The sequence below is a fragment of the Antechinus flavipes genome, chromosome 2 (assembly GCF_016432865.1).
Source record: "Antechinus flavipes isolate AdamAnt ecotype Samford, QLD, Australia chromosome 2, AdamAnt_v2, whole genome shotgun sequence".
NCBI classification, from domain to species: Eukaryota; Metazoa; Chordata; class Mammalia; order Dasyuromorphia; family Dasyuridae; genus Antechinus; species Antechinus flavipes.
This window is the reverse complement of record NC_067399.1, coordinates 259,917,405-259,934,215: the sequence shown is the minus strand read 5'-3', so window position 1 is coordinate 259,934,215 and position 16,811 is coordinate 259,917,405. Positions and strand designations below refer to the sequence as shown.

Genomic DNA, 16,811 nt, shown 5'->3' with positions numbered 1-16,811 from the left:
TAGATAGATAATTAGCTAGGAAAACTTACTCTGTTACTCATCTACTATTTGTGACTTTCCTGAGACCTAGAATACTTAGCACAGGGCCTGCAATATAATAAATTTTTAATGAATGTTTATTGTTTGACTGCTCCTCCCTTGTCATGTGCTGATATAATAGTGGGAAGTGTGATTTTGTCTCCATCATTGCAAAGCTTTCAGTGCACCAAAAGAATGTCACATATATAACATAGAGTGAATTGACATCCAAGAGACCTGAGTATTAATTTTAACACTACCATCCTCTGTAGTAGAGCTGGGAGACTTGAAGTTACTGATCTCTTGTAGGAGTCAATTTCCTCATCTGTAAAATGACTTCATTCTACTAAGATTTCTTCTGCCTCTGACATTCTCTAAGTCTCAACTCTTATTTATCTGTAATAACACTTTACATTTATATAGCATTTCTAGTTTACTAAGAGCACCCTTGGATATTATCTTATGTTAAATGATCAAAGGATACGAACAGACCATTTTCAGATGAAGAAATTAAAACCATTTCTAGTTGTGAAAAAATGCTCTAAATCATTATTGATCAAAGAAATGCAAATTAAGACTACTCTGAAATTGACTTCTTAGATCAGTTAAGATTACAGGAAAAGATAATGATAAATGTTGGAGGGGATGTGGCAAAAGTGGGACACTAAATACATTATTTTGGGGGTTTTGAATTGATCCAACCGTTCTGGAGAACAATTTGGAACTATGACCAAAGGGCTATCAAACTGTGCATACCCTTTGATCCAGCAGTGTTTCTACTGGGCCTGTATCCCAAAGAGATCTTAAAGGAGGGAAAGGGACCTACATATGCAAAAATATTTGTGGCAGCTCTCCTTGTAATGGCTAGAAACTGGAAATTGATTGGATACCCATCAATTGGAGAATGGCTGAATAAGTTATGGCATATGAATGTTATGGAATATTATTGTTCTATAAGAACTGATCAGCAGGATGATATCAGAAAGGTGTAGAGAGACTTCATGAACTGATGCTGAGTGAAATAAGCAGAACTAGGAGATCACTGTACACAGAAACAACAAAATTATGTGATGACCAATTCTACTGTACAGAGTGCAAGATCTTTTCAACAATGAGCTGATTCAGACCAGTTCCAATAGACTTGTGATGGAGAGAGCCATTTGCATCCAAGGAGGGGACTGTGGGGACTGAATGTGGCTCACAACATAGTATTTTCACCTTTTTGTTGTTGTTTTTTTGATTTTTGTTTCCTTTCTCATTTTTTATTTTTGATCTGATTTTTCTTATGCAGCATGATAATTGTGGAGATATGTAGAGAAGAGTTGCATATATTTAACATATATTGGTTAACTTGCTGTCTAGGAGAACATGTTATGCCACAGTTCTCTTTTATTGTCCTAACTCAGTTTCACTAATCGTCCTAACTCAGTTTCACTTATCATCCTGACTCAGTTTCTCTATTTCTCTAATTGTTCTGCTTCAGATTATAATTATCAGCTCAAAGCTCAGTCCTGCAAAATCTCTTCTCCCTCTTTATCAGAATATTTGATAAGGATAGAAGATCTTATATTTTAGAATATTAGAATGCCTCTCCCCATCACAAACTATCAGAATGTCAGCTACAGTCTTATCAAGATGCCTCTCCCCATGTCTGGGTGCTTCCTCCTATTATGTCATCCCTCTCCAGTGGCTCACCCCACCATGTCAGAGTCCCCTTCCTGCTCTCAGCACTCTGACTCCACCCCTGCCTCAGTCTACCTCCTGTGTCTGAGCTATATGTATATAGGTCATTGAGAACTCACATTGTTTGCTTTAATTAAAAAAAAAAAGAATATCATCTTTACATGCACACACACACACACACACGCACGCACACATACACAAAGTGAATAACAGCTTTTTATTTTCAAAATACAGCCAAAGATAGTTCTCAACTATTTGCCCTTGCAAAATCTTGTGTTCCAATTTTTTTCTCCTTACCTTCCCCCATCCCCTCCCCTAGTAATCCAATATTTGTTAACTATGTTCACATATATTTTGAAAATAAAAAACTATTGTCTCTACTGGGTCTATAGCCCGAAGGGATCTCAAAAAAAGGCAAAAGGACCTATGTGGGTAAAACTGTAGCGATCCTTTTTGTTGTGGCAAGGAACTGGAAGCTGAAGTTGGAAAATGGCTGAATTAGGAATGGTATATATGAATGTTATGGAATATTATTGTTCTATAAGAAACGATCAGCAGGATGATTTCAGAGAGGCCTGGAGAGACTTACATGAACTGATGCTAAGTGAAGTGAATAGCATTGGGAGAACACTGTACACAGTGACAGCAAGATTATATGATGATCTTTGAGAAGGTGCTCCAACTCCACTATCATTAAAAATATATATTGTCTTATATATTCTTATATTCTCTTCAGAATCATTCTCTGATGAAGAATGGAATTATTATTCATTTATTTTTGTTTCTGATCACCACCTCCCCCAGTCTACCTTCCCTTCTATCACCTCCTTTTCTTGTCTTATTTCATTCACTTTTAATAGAAGAAAAAACTGATCCAGGGAGAAATGAAGAGATTTTACTGAGATCATAACTTTTCTGCTCATCATTTTTCTTAGCTGTAAAAAGAAGATACTGGATTAGATGAATCTTCAGGCAAAGTAAGATCCTATGACTTCTTCAAGTTACTGCTAGGCACTTGCAAAGTTACTCAAATCTAGATTTTTTGATTTCTAGTCATAGAAACATATTATATCAGTGCTAGTATTGTTCTTGCTATTGCTGTTGTTCTTCCTTCATTTTCAAAGGGAACCAAAGATATCAAAAGGTAATATCCTATATACCAGTGAATTGGACTTCTGTGAGACAGAGCTGCACAAAGTCATCGGCTTGGTATCATTTGAGTTCAATCTTTACCTTGCTATATAGTTGGGTAAGTAATTTATCACACAGCAAATTAATGATAGAATTTCTGGTCCAAAGCTCAATGCATTTCATTAAGTAGCACTACCTACATCCCACTGTTTTACCCCCCTCTATCTAATGTGAGGATCAAACTAAATAATTTCTAAGGTTCTTTCCAGCTCAGGCATTTGGTTAGTTTGATTCATTCATTCAATGAGCATGTATTGTGTGAAAGGCACTGTGTAAAGGCAATGAAGCTATGACATAGATCTTGCACTCTGGGGCTGTTTTTGGATCCTATAGATCCAAAGATCTATATCCATAGATATGATAGAAATCATATTCAGCACTGGACAGTGTTTTAACATGGTGTCTTGCACAGAGTAGATGTTTAATAAATGAATGAAGAATAAATATACCCAGATGGAGGAGTTAGTGCCAATCCAAGGGAGGTGACAATATCTAACAATCCATAAGAGAAGAAGCCATCTGTTATGGACAAAAAGAATGCTGAGGTGTTTTGCCTGACTGTGGGATGTACTGCCAAGACTCATCCACAGACTTTCATCTCTTGTGCTCACCTGTGACAATACTGTTAGGGTGTCTTCAAATAGAAGACTTATTAGAAGTCAGTGCTGTTAACTTTCACTGTCATTAGCAAGATCAAGGTATATGGAGGAATACACCTCCATTCTATAACCTTGGGAAGATAGCTTTTCCACATTAATTTTCTCTAGTCTCCCTCTTTTCTAGTTTCTTTGTCATAACATATGCTCACAATTTACCATTTAAAGTAAAAAAGAGACCTTATTAAAAGTGTAAGGAATCTTTTGAGTTCATGTACATATAATGAAGGATAACTTACAAGTATACAACTTATTCTCCAAATACACTTTGATTAGGTTTTTATAGTGGCCTCTGTTTTATTCCCCAAAAAATTGATTCTAGATTTTTGAAGCTGAGTATTATCTCAGGTAGTTATATCATGTGTGATCTTTATTCATTTTTATTTATAGAGAGGGTGTTGCTGACCTTTGCCCCTAATACCTGTTATGAATGTTTGCTCTCTGAACTTTTTAAACACTAGTCTTGCCTAGATAGAGCCAGCTGGATGGGGTCCAGAGAGCAGATAATGTGAAAGCCAACCTCTCAGTTTCTACCTAGTAGCCTTCTACAGCCCATTCTCTCTTGATTCTCCAAGAAACAACCAGGTACAGAGCCCAGAAATAGGGGAAGAGCATACATGAGATAGCACAACCCTTGTCATATTAGAAGCACACTTCTCAATCAGAACACTCTGAGGGGTATCTAGCCAGACAAACAATGACTGTGCTGCAAATCTGTTTGGGAATAAAGCAGGGGTTTGTCCAAGGGAATCCAGGGATGACATCAGACATTGAAATGAGTGGAAACATTTTTGTAGCTGAGGAAGCCACAGCTGAGAGCTGTCCCAGACTGGGACAAGAGAGCCTTGTGTTACCATAAAGCATTTGCCTAAGGAGAACAAGGCTCTTTTCTACAGCTGAATCTTGGGGGTGGCAAGGGAGGGAAGTCACTCCCTAAGCATCAGGTGGCCCCTTGGGGAACTTCAGGTGTGTGGGAAAGAGTCAGACTAAGGGTCCTTGGCTACAGTTCCAAAAGTCAACCAATTTAGAGACTACAAAGGTACATACAGAATAAGAAATAACTGACTTGGTCCTGCCCTTGGAAACTTCAGAATATTATTGAAGAAATGTACACATTTAAAAAGACATATCAAATGTATTCTCCTCCATCTCAGGTTTTAACCATTTTATTTATTGTCCTTCAAATAAATTCCATTTCCTGGGAGCTTCTCTTGGAGTATCTCCCTCATCAATAACACAGAAACTTGACTTTGCTACATATCGTTGATTATATCAATAGTCCATAAACATTTATGAAGTTTATATATGTTATTATGTACTATAATCTCTGCTCTAAGCTTCTCTCTGGTCATTAATAATTAGGTAGAGTGCTGGAATGGAATGTAACTTTCAAAAGCCTTGGGGTACTATGATTATTTCATGCTTATGGAATGAGAGGGGCATTTCTTTTGAACAGATTTAAACCAAAATAGGCAGACAATCCAACTGCTTTCTCTTTCCCCCTCACTATTCTCCCCTTCTCCCCCCCAGTCGTCTATTCAGTCTTTGCTACTCTATCTGCTTTCTTCTTCCTCGTTCCAGGTCACTATGTCCTGACTTTTCTTTCTCATGTCAGGGAAAAGTGCTGGAAAGAAATACTGCAATGTTCCCTTTAGCTCAAGGTACTCCTGTGCAGATAGATCATAGATCAACTGATCAGTCAATATATATTTATTAAATACCTCCCATGTGCTAGGTCTGGAGAAGATATTGACAGACCATTCCATAATCTTTGCCAAGAAAATCCCATTCAGAGGCACAAAGAGTCTGCCCACTGAATGACTAAACAACAAATATTCCAAGTTCTATAAGTGCTATAAAGAAAGGTAAATGCTCTCCAATAGATCTCAATCTAATGGGAGAGAGACATGCAAATAACTACAAAGAAATAACCTATATGTTAAATAGATAGGAAACAATCAACAGAGGTATTAGAATTAAAAGGGATTAGGAAAAAGTTCCTTTAGAAGGTGGGATTTTGATAAGATTTTTAGGAAGCCAGAGTGATGATGAAAAGGGAAAGCATTGCAGGCATTGGCAGGAGTCAAGGGGAATATCCCGACAGCCAATGAAAATATCCAGAGATAGGAAGTCTTAACTTTAAGAATAACAAGGAGGTCAATCAAAGAGTAAGGGAGGTTTGGTGGAAGGAAGATTGGAAAGTGGAAGGCGAGAAAGGAAGATCAAAGTCTTCTTTTCGCTATACTCCTTGGGGCTCTAGGAGTCCCTCTCTTCAGTGCCCCAAATCTTAACTGCTTACAACCAACATGAGTTGGGTCACTAGAACTGGAAAGCAAGGGAATGTTTTCTATGCCCTGGGTTGTGGAACTGTCAGGTATCTTCAAATCTATTTTGATTATTTTTCCCCTTCCCCCAAGCTGGCCTTAGTAACCTGTTTGCCCCATTTATGAATGAGTACCCTCCATTCACAGAAACAGTGCCCTGGTGCTCAGTCTGGTCAAGTTCTTGAGTTCCCTGTCTCACACAAAATGGGGGAGAATTATAATTACTTTCTTGGAAGTCAATGGGGAGGCTCGGAACAAATAACTAAGCCCAAGGCTTTTTACAGACTGAGAAATTAAGAGATGAGACGTGTGTCCCCTTTCCCTCCACATCCAGCCCTACCCCAGTGGCCTATTCTCAAGTTTCTTAAGTCCTGGACCAACGAAGGGGTGAGAAAAAACTGAACCTTCCTCCCTGAGCAGAAGCTCTGGAGAAAGTACGAGACAGAGCAGCAGAATGTCCCTCACAGGGAAGGAAGGAGCTGGACCTTGTGTTTTAGAATTTAACCCTCGGCCACCTAGTTCGCCTGTTAGCCGACTGACTATTATAAAGTCCAGGGATACTTTCACTAGGAAGCCCAGCAGAGGCGTAGCACGCCTCTCCGAGAGTGGTACTGAGCATGCGCGCCAGAAACTTTTCAGGAGTGGGAGGGGGCAGAGAGGAAGACCCTTCAGCTGACCCAGTCCTAGGGGTAGGAGGCCCAACCCACAGGTAAGGGGAGAATTTTTTCTGGAGTTGGGAGCCTATAGATCTCCTGGCTCTGGGAGCGCGTGACATTAGCTCAGTTCCTGGAGAGGTCACGAGTGCTCTGTGCAAGCTTGAGGCGGGAGAGCAGCAGTCGCGACCTCTCAGGACTTTCCACGGGTTCTGGCTTCTGCTGCTGCTGTCTGGAACGCAGGTATGGTGTCAGAGGAGGAGATCCGAGCCAGGCTGGAGCGGGCCGGCCAGTCCCATCTCCTGCGCTTCTGGGATGAGCTGGAGCCGGCCGGGAGGGCGTCCCTGCTCACCGAGCTGGCCCTGCTGGACCCCGACGAGCTGAGAGAGCACTGTCAGCAGGCGGCCGCGGCCTGCGCCCGGGAGCAGGGTCCTCTGGAGCACCTGGATTCCAGGATGCAGCCGGTACAGCCCGAGTTCTTGGGCAGCGTGCGCAAGAGCGACCCGCAGACCCTGCAGCGCTGGGAGGAGGAAGGTAAGATCAGGGTGCAAGTTTGGAGTCTGACCGGAGGCAGAGGGCGTGAAAGGGAAGGAGTGGAATTAAAGAGTTGTGATGAAGGCCATAGGAGCCAGCACTGCCTTTTTTTTTTTTTTTAATAACTTTTTATTGACAGAACCCATGCCAGGGTAATTTTTTACATTATCCCTTGAACTCACTTCTGTTCCGATTTTCCCTCTCCCTCCCTCCACCCCCTCCCCCAGATAGCAAGCAGTCCTTTTACATGTTGAATAGGTTACAGTATATCCTAGATGCAATATATGTGTACAGAACCGAACAGTTCTCTTGTTGCACGGGGAGAATTGGATTCAGAAGGTATAAATAAGCCAGGAAGAAAAACAAAAATGCAAACAGTTTATATTCATTTCCCAATGTTCTTTCTTTGGGTGTAGCTGCTTCTGTCCATCCTTGATCCAGCACTGCCTTTAATTAAGGCAGCAGCCCAACCTGGGCCAGTGTGGGCCTGGGGACCGAGAGAGCGCTTGGATTCAGAAAACTCAAGATCCATTCTCATCTCCACCCTCTTATCACTCTTGTGACTTAAGTACTTCATCATTTTCACCTCAGTTTCTTCAAATGTAAGGATTTGGACCAGATGACCTGGAAAGGCCCTTTCAGCCTTAACTCTTAACTTTATAATCTTTTGAAATGCTAGGAAGGAGAAGCACCCTTGGGCTGTGGGAGTTGCCACCTTGCTGCCACTGCTCTTTATCTGAGCCTCCAAGTGATGAATTCTTTCCAATCTGTGGGAACGCCTCCCTGTCCGGGAGGATGGGGAGGAGCAGCTTAGGTTGCCATACCTAGGGACCTGGAATAGGATTTTGAAAATTGGATCTCAAAGACGTGAGGCAGCTGCTGTAATGGACAAGGCTCTTGTAATGAACAAACCCCTTAATAAATGTTTGACTGATACGTTTTCTCTAATATCTCTTCAGTTATGACATTATATGATGGATCTTTATTTAAAACTTTAATGGTTCAAGATTTTGCCAGGGTCAGTGTTGAAAAATTATCTATGTATATGTTTTGAAAATAAAAAGCTTTAATTAAAAAAAAAACTTTAATAGTTAAAGTCAGTTCCTGTGCTTTGGGATAAGATTAGGAAAGGATGGAGGGGGAGGGCTGAAAGCCAGTCTCAATGTGGTTGAGTAGATCAGCAAAAAGTGGATGGAGCTTTTACTTTAAAAATGTTTGCTGCCTGCTATTATTGGATACAGTTCTAGAAATGGTAGCCCTAGCAATAAGAGAAGAGAAGGAAATTAAAGATTTAAAAATAAGCAAAAAGAAAACTAGTTACTAATATGATGACCTATTTTGTAAGGGTAAACACTGAATAAAATAATCAAGGCACCCCCATTTCATTAAAGTAAGTGACAAAATAGCATGTCTTGCTACCATACTGAAGTGAGATCAATCAGTCTCATAGATTGTAGGCTAAATAAATAATACTGAAGTGACATTGCCCAGGAAGAGCCTTCAGATTTGGAGGCAACCAATAGGTCTTCGATAAAACCAGGAACCTTAGGGGATAGAAAAAAAGACATTCCCCTTAAACTCCCAAGAAGGAATTGATCATTGAGGAAGCAGCAGGTGATTGCTTTTTGGTTTGTGTCTCTATGCTCCCTTTACCAGAAAAGATTTTATGAATTTCAGATAGCTAGTGGACTTCGAATCATCACCATCTTAGCAGCATACCTGAATCAACTGGGTCAGTATTGTTGTAGGGATCTAATGAGATCCAATTTCTAAAGTTCTTAGTGCCTGGTACATGGTAGGTACATGTGGTTTGGGCCAGCTAGGTGACTCAATGAATAGAGTACTTCTGAAGTTCAAATCTGCCCTCAGATACTTAAAAGCTATTTGACATTGAACAAGTCATTTAACTCTGTTTGCCTCAGTTTCCTCGTCTGTACAATGAGCTACAGTGGGAAATGGCAAACATTCTGCTGTCTTTTGTAAAAACAACCCCAAATGGAGTCCAAAACAGAAATGACTGAATAATAACAAACTTATGTTTAGGTTTGTCTCAAAAGTTTCAAGACTTTCAAATCTGTATTCAGATGTTCAAATCTGGATCAGATACTGTTGTGACCTTGGGCCAGTCACTTAACTGTTGCTTGCTTCCGTTTCCTCAACTGTAAGTAATAATAGCACCTGTTTCTCAGGATTGTTATGGGATTAAATGAGGTAATATTCATAAAGCACAAGCACTTACTGTGACATAAATGCTAGTTATATAGCTATAGTTAGTGTCTGCAAACCACAGACTAGATGAAGATTCAAGGATCTGCAAAGAACTTGGAGGAAAAACTACACCATATCGTAAGGAAACATTTTGAAGACTCTAACAAAAGGGTTTCCAGAGGTTGAATTAACCCTTTGCTAAATATGGTCTCTAAATATGAACATATTTTCCCCTAGACTATGTATTTGTGGGAGAGAGTGCCATAGACTTTTGGGGAGATATTTTGTACCAACTGTTACTATGATACTACCTTAGTAAATAGTAAAACTAACTAAATCTGGCTGATTGAGGAAACACCTGCTGGGAGGAGGGTGGGAATGGTGGGAGCTATATAGTCTTGAAAATACACTCCTCATCTCTGGATTGCCCCTAGAGCACATAGCAGCCATTTTCAGGGAACTTAATGGAAGTTGGGTGTAGTTGCCTGAAAATAATGTGCTACTCCCTTTTGTTTTTAATAAAGCTTTTTATTTAAAAAAATTTTTTTTTAAAATAATTATAACTTTTTATTGACAGAACCTGTGCCTGGGTAATTTTTTACAACATTATCCCTTGCACTCAGTTCTGTTCCAATTTTTCCTCTCCCTCCCGCCACCCCCTCCCCGAGATGGCAAGCAGTCCTATACATGTTAAATAGGTCACAGTATGTCCTAGACACAATATATGTGTGCAGAACCGAACAGTTCTCTTGTTGCACAGGAAGAATTGGATTCAGAAGGTAAAAATAATGTGGGAAGAAAAACAAAAATGCAAACAGTTTACATTCATTTCCTAGTGTTCTTTCTTTTGGGTGTAGCTGCTTCTGTCCATCATTGAGCAATTGAAACTGAGTTAGATCTTCACTTTGTCAAAGAAATCCACTTCCATCAGAATACATCCTTCATACAGTATTGTTGTTGAAGTATGTAATGATCTCTTGGTTCTGCTCATTTCATTTAGCATCAGTTCATGTAAGTCTCTCGAAGTCTCTCTGTATTCCTCCTGCTGGTCATTTCTTACAGAACAATAATATTCCATGACATTCATATACCACACTTTACCCAACCATTCTCCAATTGATGGGCATCCATTCATTTTCCAGTTTCTAGCCAATACAAACATTTTGGCACATACAGATCCCTTTCCCTTCTTTAGAATCTCTTTGGGATATAAGCCTAGTAGTAGCACTGCTGGATCAAAGGGTATGCACAGTTTGATAAACTTTTTGGGCTTAATTCCATATTGCTCTCCAGAATGGTTGGATTCGTTCACAACTCCACCAACAATGTATCAGTGTTCCCAGTTTTCCCACATCCCCTCCAATATTTATCATTATTTTTTCCTATTATCTTAGCCAATCTGACATGTGTGTAGTGGCATATCAGAGTTGTCTTAATTTGCAAAAGCTTTTTATTTTCAAAACACATGCATAGATAGTTTTCAACATTCACCCTTGTAAAATCTTGTGTTTCAAATTATTTTTTTCTCTCATAGCCCCTCCCCTAGACGGCAAGTAATCAAATATATGTTAAACATATGCTGTTCTTTTATATTTATTTCCACAATTATCATGTCTGTGCTACTCTTTAAAAACCAAAACTTTACCTAGGAAATTATCAAAGAAATCAATTGAGAAAATAACATCAGCAAAGTTGAAAGCTATAGAATAAACCCTCAAGTGTAGCTTTAAAATGTATTAAATATTTGGGAGTCAATCTACCAAAGTACATTCAGTGGCTCTATGAATTTAATTACAAAATACTCCTTAAAATAATAAACCCAACTTAAATAATTGGAGGAATGTTCAGTACTCATGGTTATGTTATGCAAAGATAATAAAAATTATACTACCAAAGTTAATTTACAAATTTAGTGATATACCAATCAAATTGCCAGGGATACTTTACTGACGTTAAACACAGCAATAACAGAATTCATTTGGAAGAACAAAAGATGTAGAATATCTAGAATAGTGAAGAAAAGAGAATAATTGTAGGGGAGTAGCACTTTTAAATCTCATTGTCAACTTTGGTGTTGGCTAAAATGATAGAAAAATAGGTGAATGAAGCAGAAGCATCAAAAAGAATGAAACTAATACCCTAAGGTTTAATAACAAAAACATGAATTATCTGAGAAAGAATTCACTATTTGCTAAGAACTTCTGAAATAATTAGAAACCAGTTTGATAGAAATTAGGATTAAATCAATATCTTACATCTACTATATAACAATTTCAAAATGGATACATGATCTAAATATTAAATATCTCATAAAGATTAGAAAAGAAGCAGATAACAACCTTTCACAACTATGTGGTAGGGGTGAATTCTTAGAGGGACAAACGATTTAGAAAAGATAAAATAGATAAGTTTGATTACATACAATTGAAAACCTTTTTCATGAAGGAAATCTCTGTATAAGAAAGGAAGTCTTCTTTCTGGAAAAAGTACATATTAAACATCTCTTAAAAAAAATAAGATTAGGAAGAGGAGTAGGGCTGAATCAGTCTCAGTGTGAATAAATAGATCAGCAAGAGCTCATGGAGCTTTTACTTAAATAATGTTTGCTGTCTGCTGTTATTTGATATAATTCCAGAAATGGTAGCACTAGTAATAAGAAAAGAGAAAGAAATTAAACACATAAAGATATAAATAAGATAAGGAATCCAAAGATATAAAGTTTTCAAAAGTATTGAAAATTATGAACCACTAACAAGAAGAGAAATATGAATTAAAACAATCCTAATGTTTTACTTTCCACTCAGAATATTGGTAAGGATGTTCAAAGGACTTGAATAGTCCTTTGAATAGAAGGGCTGGGGAAACAGTGTCCTATGAATGCATTGTTGCTGGAGTAGTGAATCAACAGGATATTGTATACAACAAATTAGAAAGCAGTTAGCTTTGACCTTGAAATTCTTCTGCTAAGCATATACCCCAATGAATTCATTGACAAAATGAAAGATTGTATAGGTTCTAAAAATATTTTTGCAGCACTTGTGATGTCAAAGAACTGAACTCAAGACCAGTGCCCATCAATTGGGGCAAGGGTAAACAAACTATGGTACATGATTATAACATAATTTTACAATGAAATATTGCTGTAAGAAGTGATGAGCAAAATGTGTATGAGGAAGCACAGAAAAAGGTATATTAAGTGATACAAAGGAAAGTAAGTGGAGCTTCAAGAAAACAATATACACAATGATTATGACAATGTAAATTTAAGAAGCAACAATTATATAACAATGAAAACTGAATGTTGCAAAATTCTAAAGAACAAAGTTGACCCCAAAGAAGAGATATGAGAAGATACATCTTGACCCTCCTTTTCAGAAGGGGTTGTCCTACTATCTAAGGTATGATCCTTTATCTCCTCCCTTTCATGACTAAACTTCCTGAGAAGGATGTCTAATATTGGTACCTTTACTTCCTTAACTCTTTGCAGTCTGACTTCGAACCTTATTCAACTAAAATTGCTCTAAATTTACTAATGATCTCTTAATTGTCTTAACTGTGGCATCAGGGTATTGCATGGAGAGGCTTGGAATGATGGGGGCTTGCTCCAAACTGGTGACAATGTCAGAGGAGAGGAGATGTTATAAAGATACATTCATAGAGTTTGGAAACATTGTATATTAGAACTAAGAGTGAGAGTAAGATGTAGGCTATTAAGCCTCAGTGTCTGGGAGGATGGTGGTGCCCTCAACATTAACAGTGAAGTGTTTAAAGGGGAGGTTTTGTTGGAAAAGGTGTTTCATTTTGGACATAATTGAATTTTTTCTTCCAAAACTGCAGGTTTGACCAGGTCATCCCGCCTCCACCCCAATTCAACAAACATTGGTGTCTTCCTAGCACCTCCATGATCAAATATAAAATACTCTGTTGGATTTTTAAAGTCCTTCATACCCTGAAGCCTTCCTCCCTTGCCAATATTTTTATATCTTATTCCTTTCCACATACTCCATGATCTTCACAGACTCTCTCCTATTCTTGGAATTCTTTTCCTCTTCACCCGTACCAGAAAGGGTTCTGATTGCTTTCAATTCAGCTAAAGACCGAGCTTCTAGAAGATTTTCCAAATCCCCCTAAATGCTAAGACTCTGAGATTGCTTCCAGTTTATCCTGTATCTATTTTGTTTGTACATAATGCATGTTGTTTTCTCTATTAAACTGAATTCCTGGAGGGGGGCAGTAACTGGATTTTGCATTTCTGTATAACCCTAATGCTTCCCACAGTTTAGCACATAGTGTAGACATTAAATTGACTCCTGTTGGCTTGATTTTTCTGGTCTGTTGATTGGTTTTGCTAATTTCTCTTTAAAAATACGTATATACAAGGGCAGCTAAATGATAAAGGGGCAGCTAGGTGGTGCAGTGGATAGAATACCATCCCTAAAGTCAGGATGACCTGAGTTCAAATCTGGCCTTAGACACTAACATTTCCTAGCTGTGTGACTCTGGGCAAGTCACTTAACCCCAATTGCCTCAGAGGGAATACACACACACACACACACACACACACACAAATCTTTATTTTAAGGGATGGCTTTTTGTGAAGGGAAAGAAATAGAGCAAGAAATGCAGCAGATGGAAAAACTAAAGGTATTTAAAAATCTGTTTAAAAGTAACATCACTAGATTTCAAGGAGGCTCTCAAAAAGACAAAAAAGCAAGATTTTTTTGAAAATATACAAAGGGAGTCAAATACTAATAGAATTTTATTGAAGTTATAAAAAATAATGAATGCTTTGGATTAGAGATAAACAGACCCCTAAAATATCCACTCACTGATTAACATTACCCAATGTACCAATGGTACTTCTCCATTTCTTGCCTCCAAATAGTACTGAATACAGTATTGACTTATTTGTACCTTCTGATAGCAAGAGGTCCCTGGGATTTTTTTGGGGAAGAGAAGGGAGAATGAACATTTATGTAGTGACTGCTATATGTCTGGCACTTTGCTAAGTGCTTTATAAATATTATCTCATTTACTCCTCACAGCAACCCTGTGAGGTTGATGATATTATTTGTCTCCTTGTACTTTTGAGGAAACTGAGGCAGAGAGGTTAAATGACTTGCTGGGAGTCACATAGCTAGTAAATGTAGAAGGCTGGATTTAAACTCTTTTAAAAAAAAATTATAGCTTCATTTACAAAACATATGCATGGGTAATTTTTCAGCATTGACCCTTGCAAAATTTGTTCCAGCTTTTCTCCTCTTCCTCCCACCCTCTCCCTAGATGGCAGGTAGTCCCATAGATGTTAAATATGTTAAATCCAATATATGTATACATATTTATATAGTTATCTTTCTGTACAAGAAAAATTGTATCTAGAAAGAAAGAAAAAACCTGAGAAGGAAAACAAAAAAATTTCAAGTTCAAAATTTCATTGTTGAAGAGAGCCATGTCCATTAGAATTGATCATCATATAGTCTTGTTGTTGCTGTGTATAATGATCCTGCTCATTTCACTTATCAGCTCATGTAGATCTCGCCAGGCCTTTCTGAAATCATCCTACGTTGTTTCTTATAGAACAATAATATTCCATAACATTCATATGCCACAATTTATTCAGCCATTCTCCAATTGATGGGCATCCATTCAGTTTCTAGATTCTAGCCATTACAAAAAGGGTTGCCACAAACCTTTTTGCATACGTGGGTTCCTTTCCCTTCTTTGAGATCTCTTTGGGGTATAAGCCCAGTAGTAACACTGCTGGATCAAAGGGTATGCACAGTTTGATAACTTTTTGAGCATAGTTCCAAATTGCTCTCCAAATTTGTTCATAGTTCCACCAACAATGTATCAGTGTTCCAGTTTTCCCACATCCCCTCCAACATTTGTTATTATCTTTTCCTGTCATCTTAGCCAATCTGAGAGGTGTGTAGCAGTATCTCACAGTTGTCTTAATTTGCATTTCTCTGATCAATAATGATTTGGAGCACCTTTTTGTATGACTAGAAATAGTTTCATCTGAAAATTGTCTGTTCATATCCTTTGACCATTTATCAATTGGAGAATGGCTTGATTTCTTATAAATTTGAGGCAATTCTCTTTATGTTTTGGAAATGAGACCTTTATGAGAACCTTTGAATGTAAAAATGTTTTGAACTCAAGTTTTTAGGATTACAGGACTAGGCACTATTTCTTGACTGCATCATCCAATTGATACAAATGCATATAAGTACTCCAAGTAGATAACTAGAGTTGGAAAGCATCATTAAATAGAATGTTAGAAGGTAATTGGACTTAATAAAAGTTTCCTAATCCTTTTTTCAGTGCTTGTATCTCTTAGCTTTTAGTTCCCCCCTCCATATAAAAGGAAATAAAGTCTAGAATTATGCATCTGTACATAAGGGGCAAAAATAAAGATTGATATCAGTAGGATAATATAGTTATTTATCAAATAATCCTCATACTCACTTCCTTGACAACCATGTTCCCCTTGGAGGTATGTGTGGCCAGAAAAGCCAGCTCATATTATCTAGAATAGATGGTTAAATTTTCAGTATAAGTATTTATATCTTAGAAATCAACACATGCTAGAAATCAGGGCTTGTTCTATTGTTTTATTGGTTGTCTACACTTAAGACAATATTAATAATGTAGATTAAATTTGAGAGTTAAATTTGGAGGGATTGGGAATAGTTAAATATTTACTAGCATCCCACTGCCTAGACGTTTGATTGGGAACCCATGAGTTAGATGTTCTTTAAGGTTCCTTTCAACTCTAAATCCTGTAATCTAATGGACATAAGAACTATAAGATAATAGAGTTGTTGTGCGGGGGTCCTGGAACATAGAATGGTAGAACAAAGAATATAAGACCTGGAAGAGATCAATCATGTTGTCTGTCAGTCCAGACCATTCATTTATATAGGAAGAACCTGAATTCTTTGGAGGATCCAGTCATAGAGAATGAATGGCGGACCCTTGACTGTGCTGAGATTTTAAATTGTAATCTCTCTCCTATGATTGTATCTTTGAGCTGTTGTATTGAATATTAAAACCACTTTTAATATTTCTAATCAAAATCATCTTAAGAGGAAAACAGCTCTGACTTAGAAATACAGAGAGATTTAGAAGTACATTTTACACTGTTGTTTTTTTCTTACTCTCCTGCTGTGGGTTTATTCTTCTGAACAAGGATGACTTCTTGTGTTCTAGAAATCTGCATGGGCGATGCTGGTTGATTGATTGGCAGAATCATTGAACCAGTGGGTGGCTAATTACTCTGCACTGACTTGGAATAATGAATGAGTCATCTTCCTGTACCGATATCTGCATGCTCTATTGTTTGGCATAAACTCCTATTCCTTACAAGTTGCTGTAGTGGTTAGGCTGCTAGACCCAGAAGGCCAAACTTAGTGGCCTTTTCTCGTCCTTTAGGTTACAGAAGAATCTCATTCCATCAGAAACACTCCCTCATTGTTGCTTTGGGGTCCTGATTGTGAGACAATTACCCTTTTCTATTCACCCCCGACAATTAGGTAAAATTC

At 38.0% G+C, this 16,811-nt stretch overlaps 1 protein-coding gene across 1 annotated transcript in view; it reads left to right on the top strand.

Moving 5' to 3' along the window:
* Positions 1–6,494: 6,494 nt before the first annotated feature.
* UAP1L1 (UDP-N-acetylglucosamine pyrophosphorylase 1 like 1) overlaps positions 6,495–16,811 on the top strand; it is a 29,079-nt gene continuing 18,762 nt past the window's right edge. Inside the window, exon 1 of the mRNA XM_051976921.1 lies at positions 6,495–7,059. Coding sequence (XP_051832881.1) covers positions 6,771–7,059 — 289 coding nt within the window. The 5' untranslated portion in view covers positions 6,495–6,770. The remainder of the gene's footprint in view (positions 7,060–16,811) is intronic.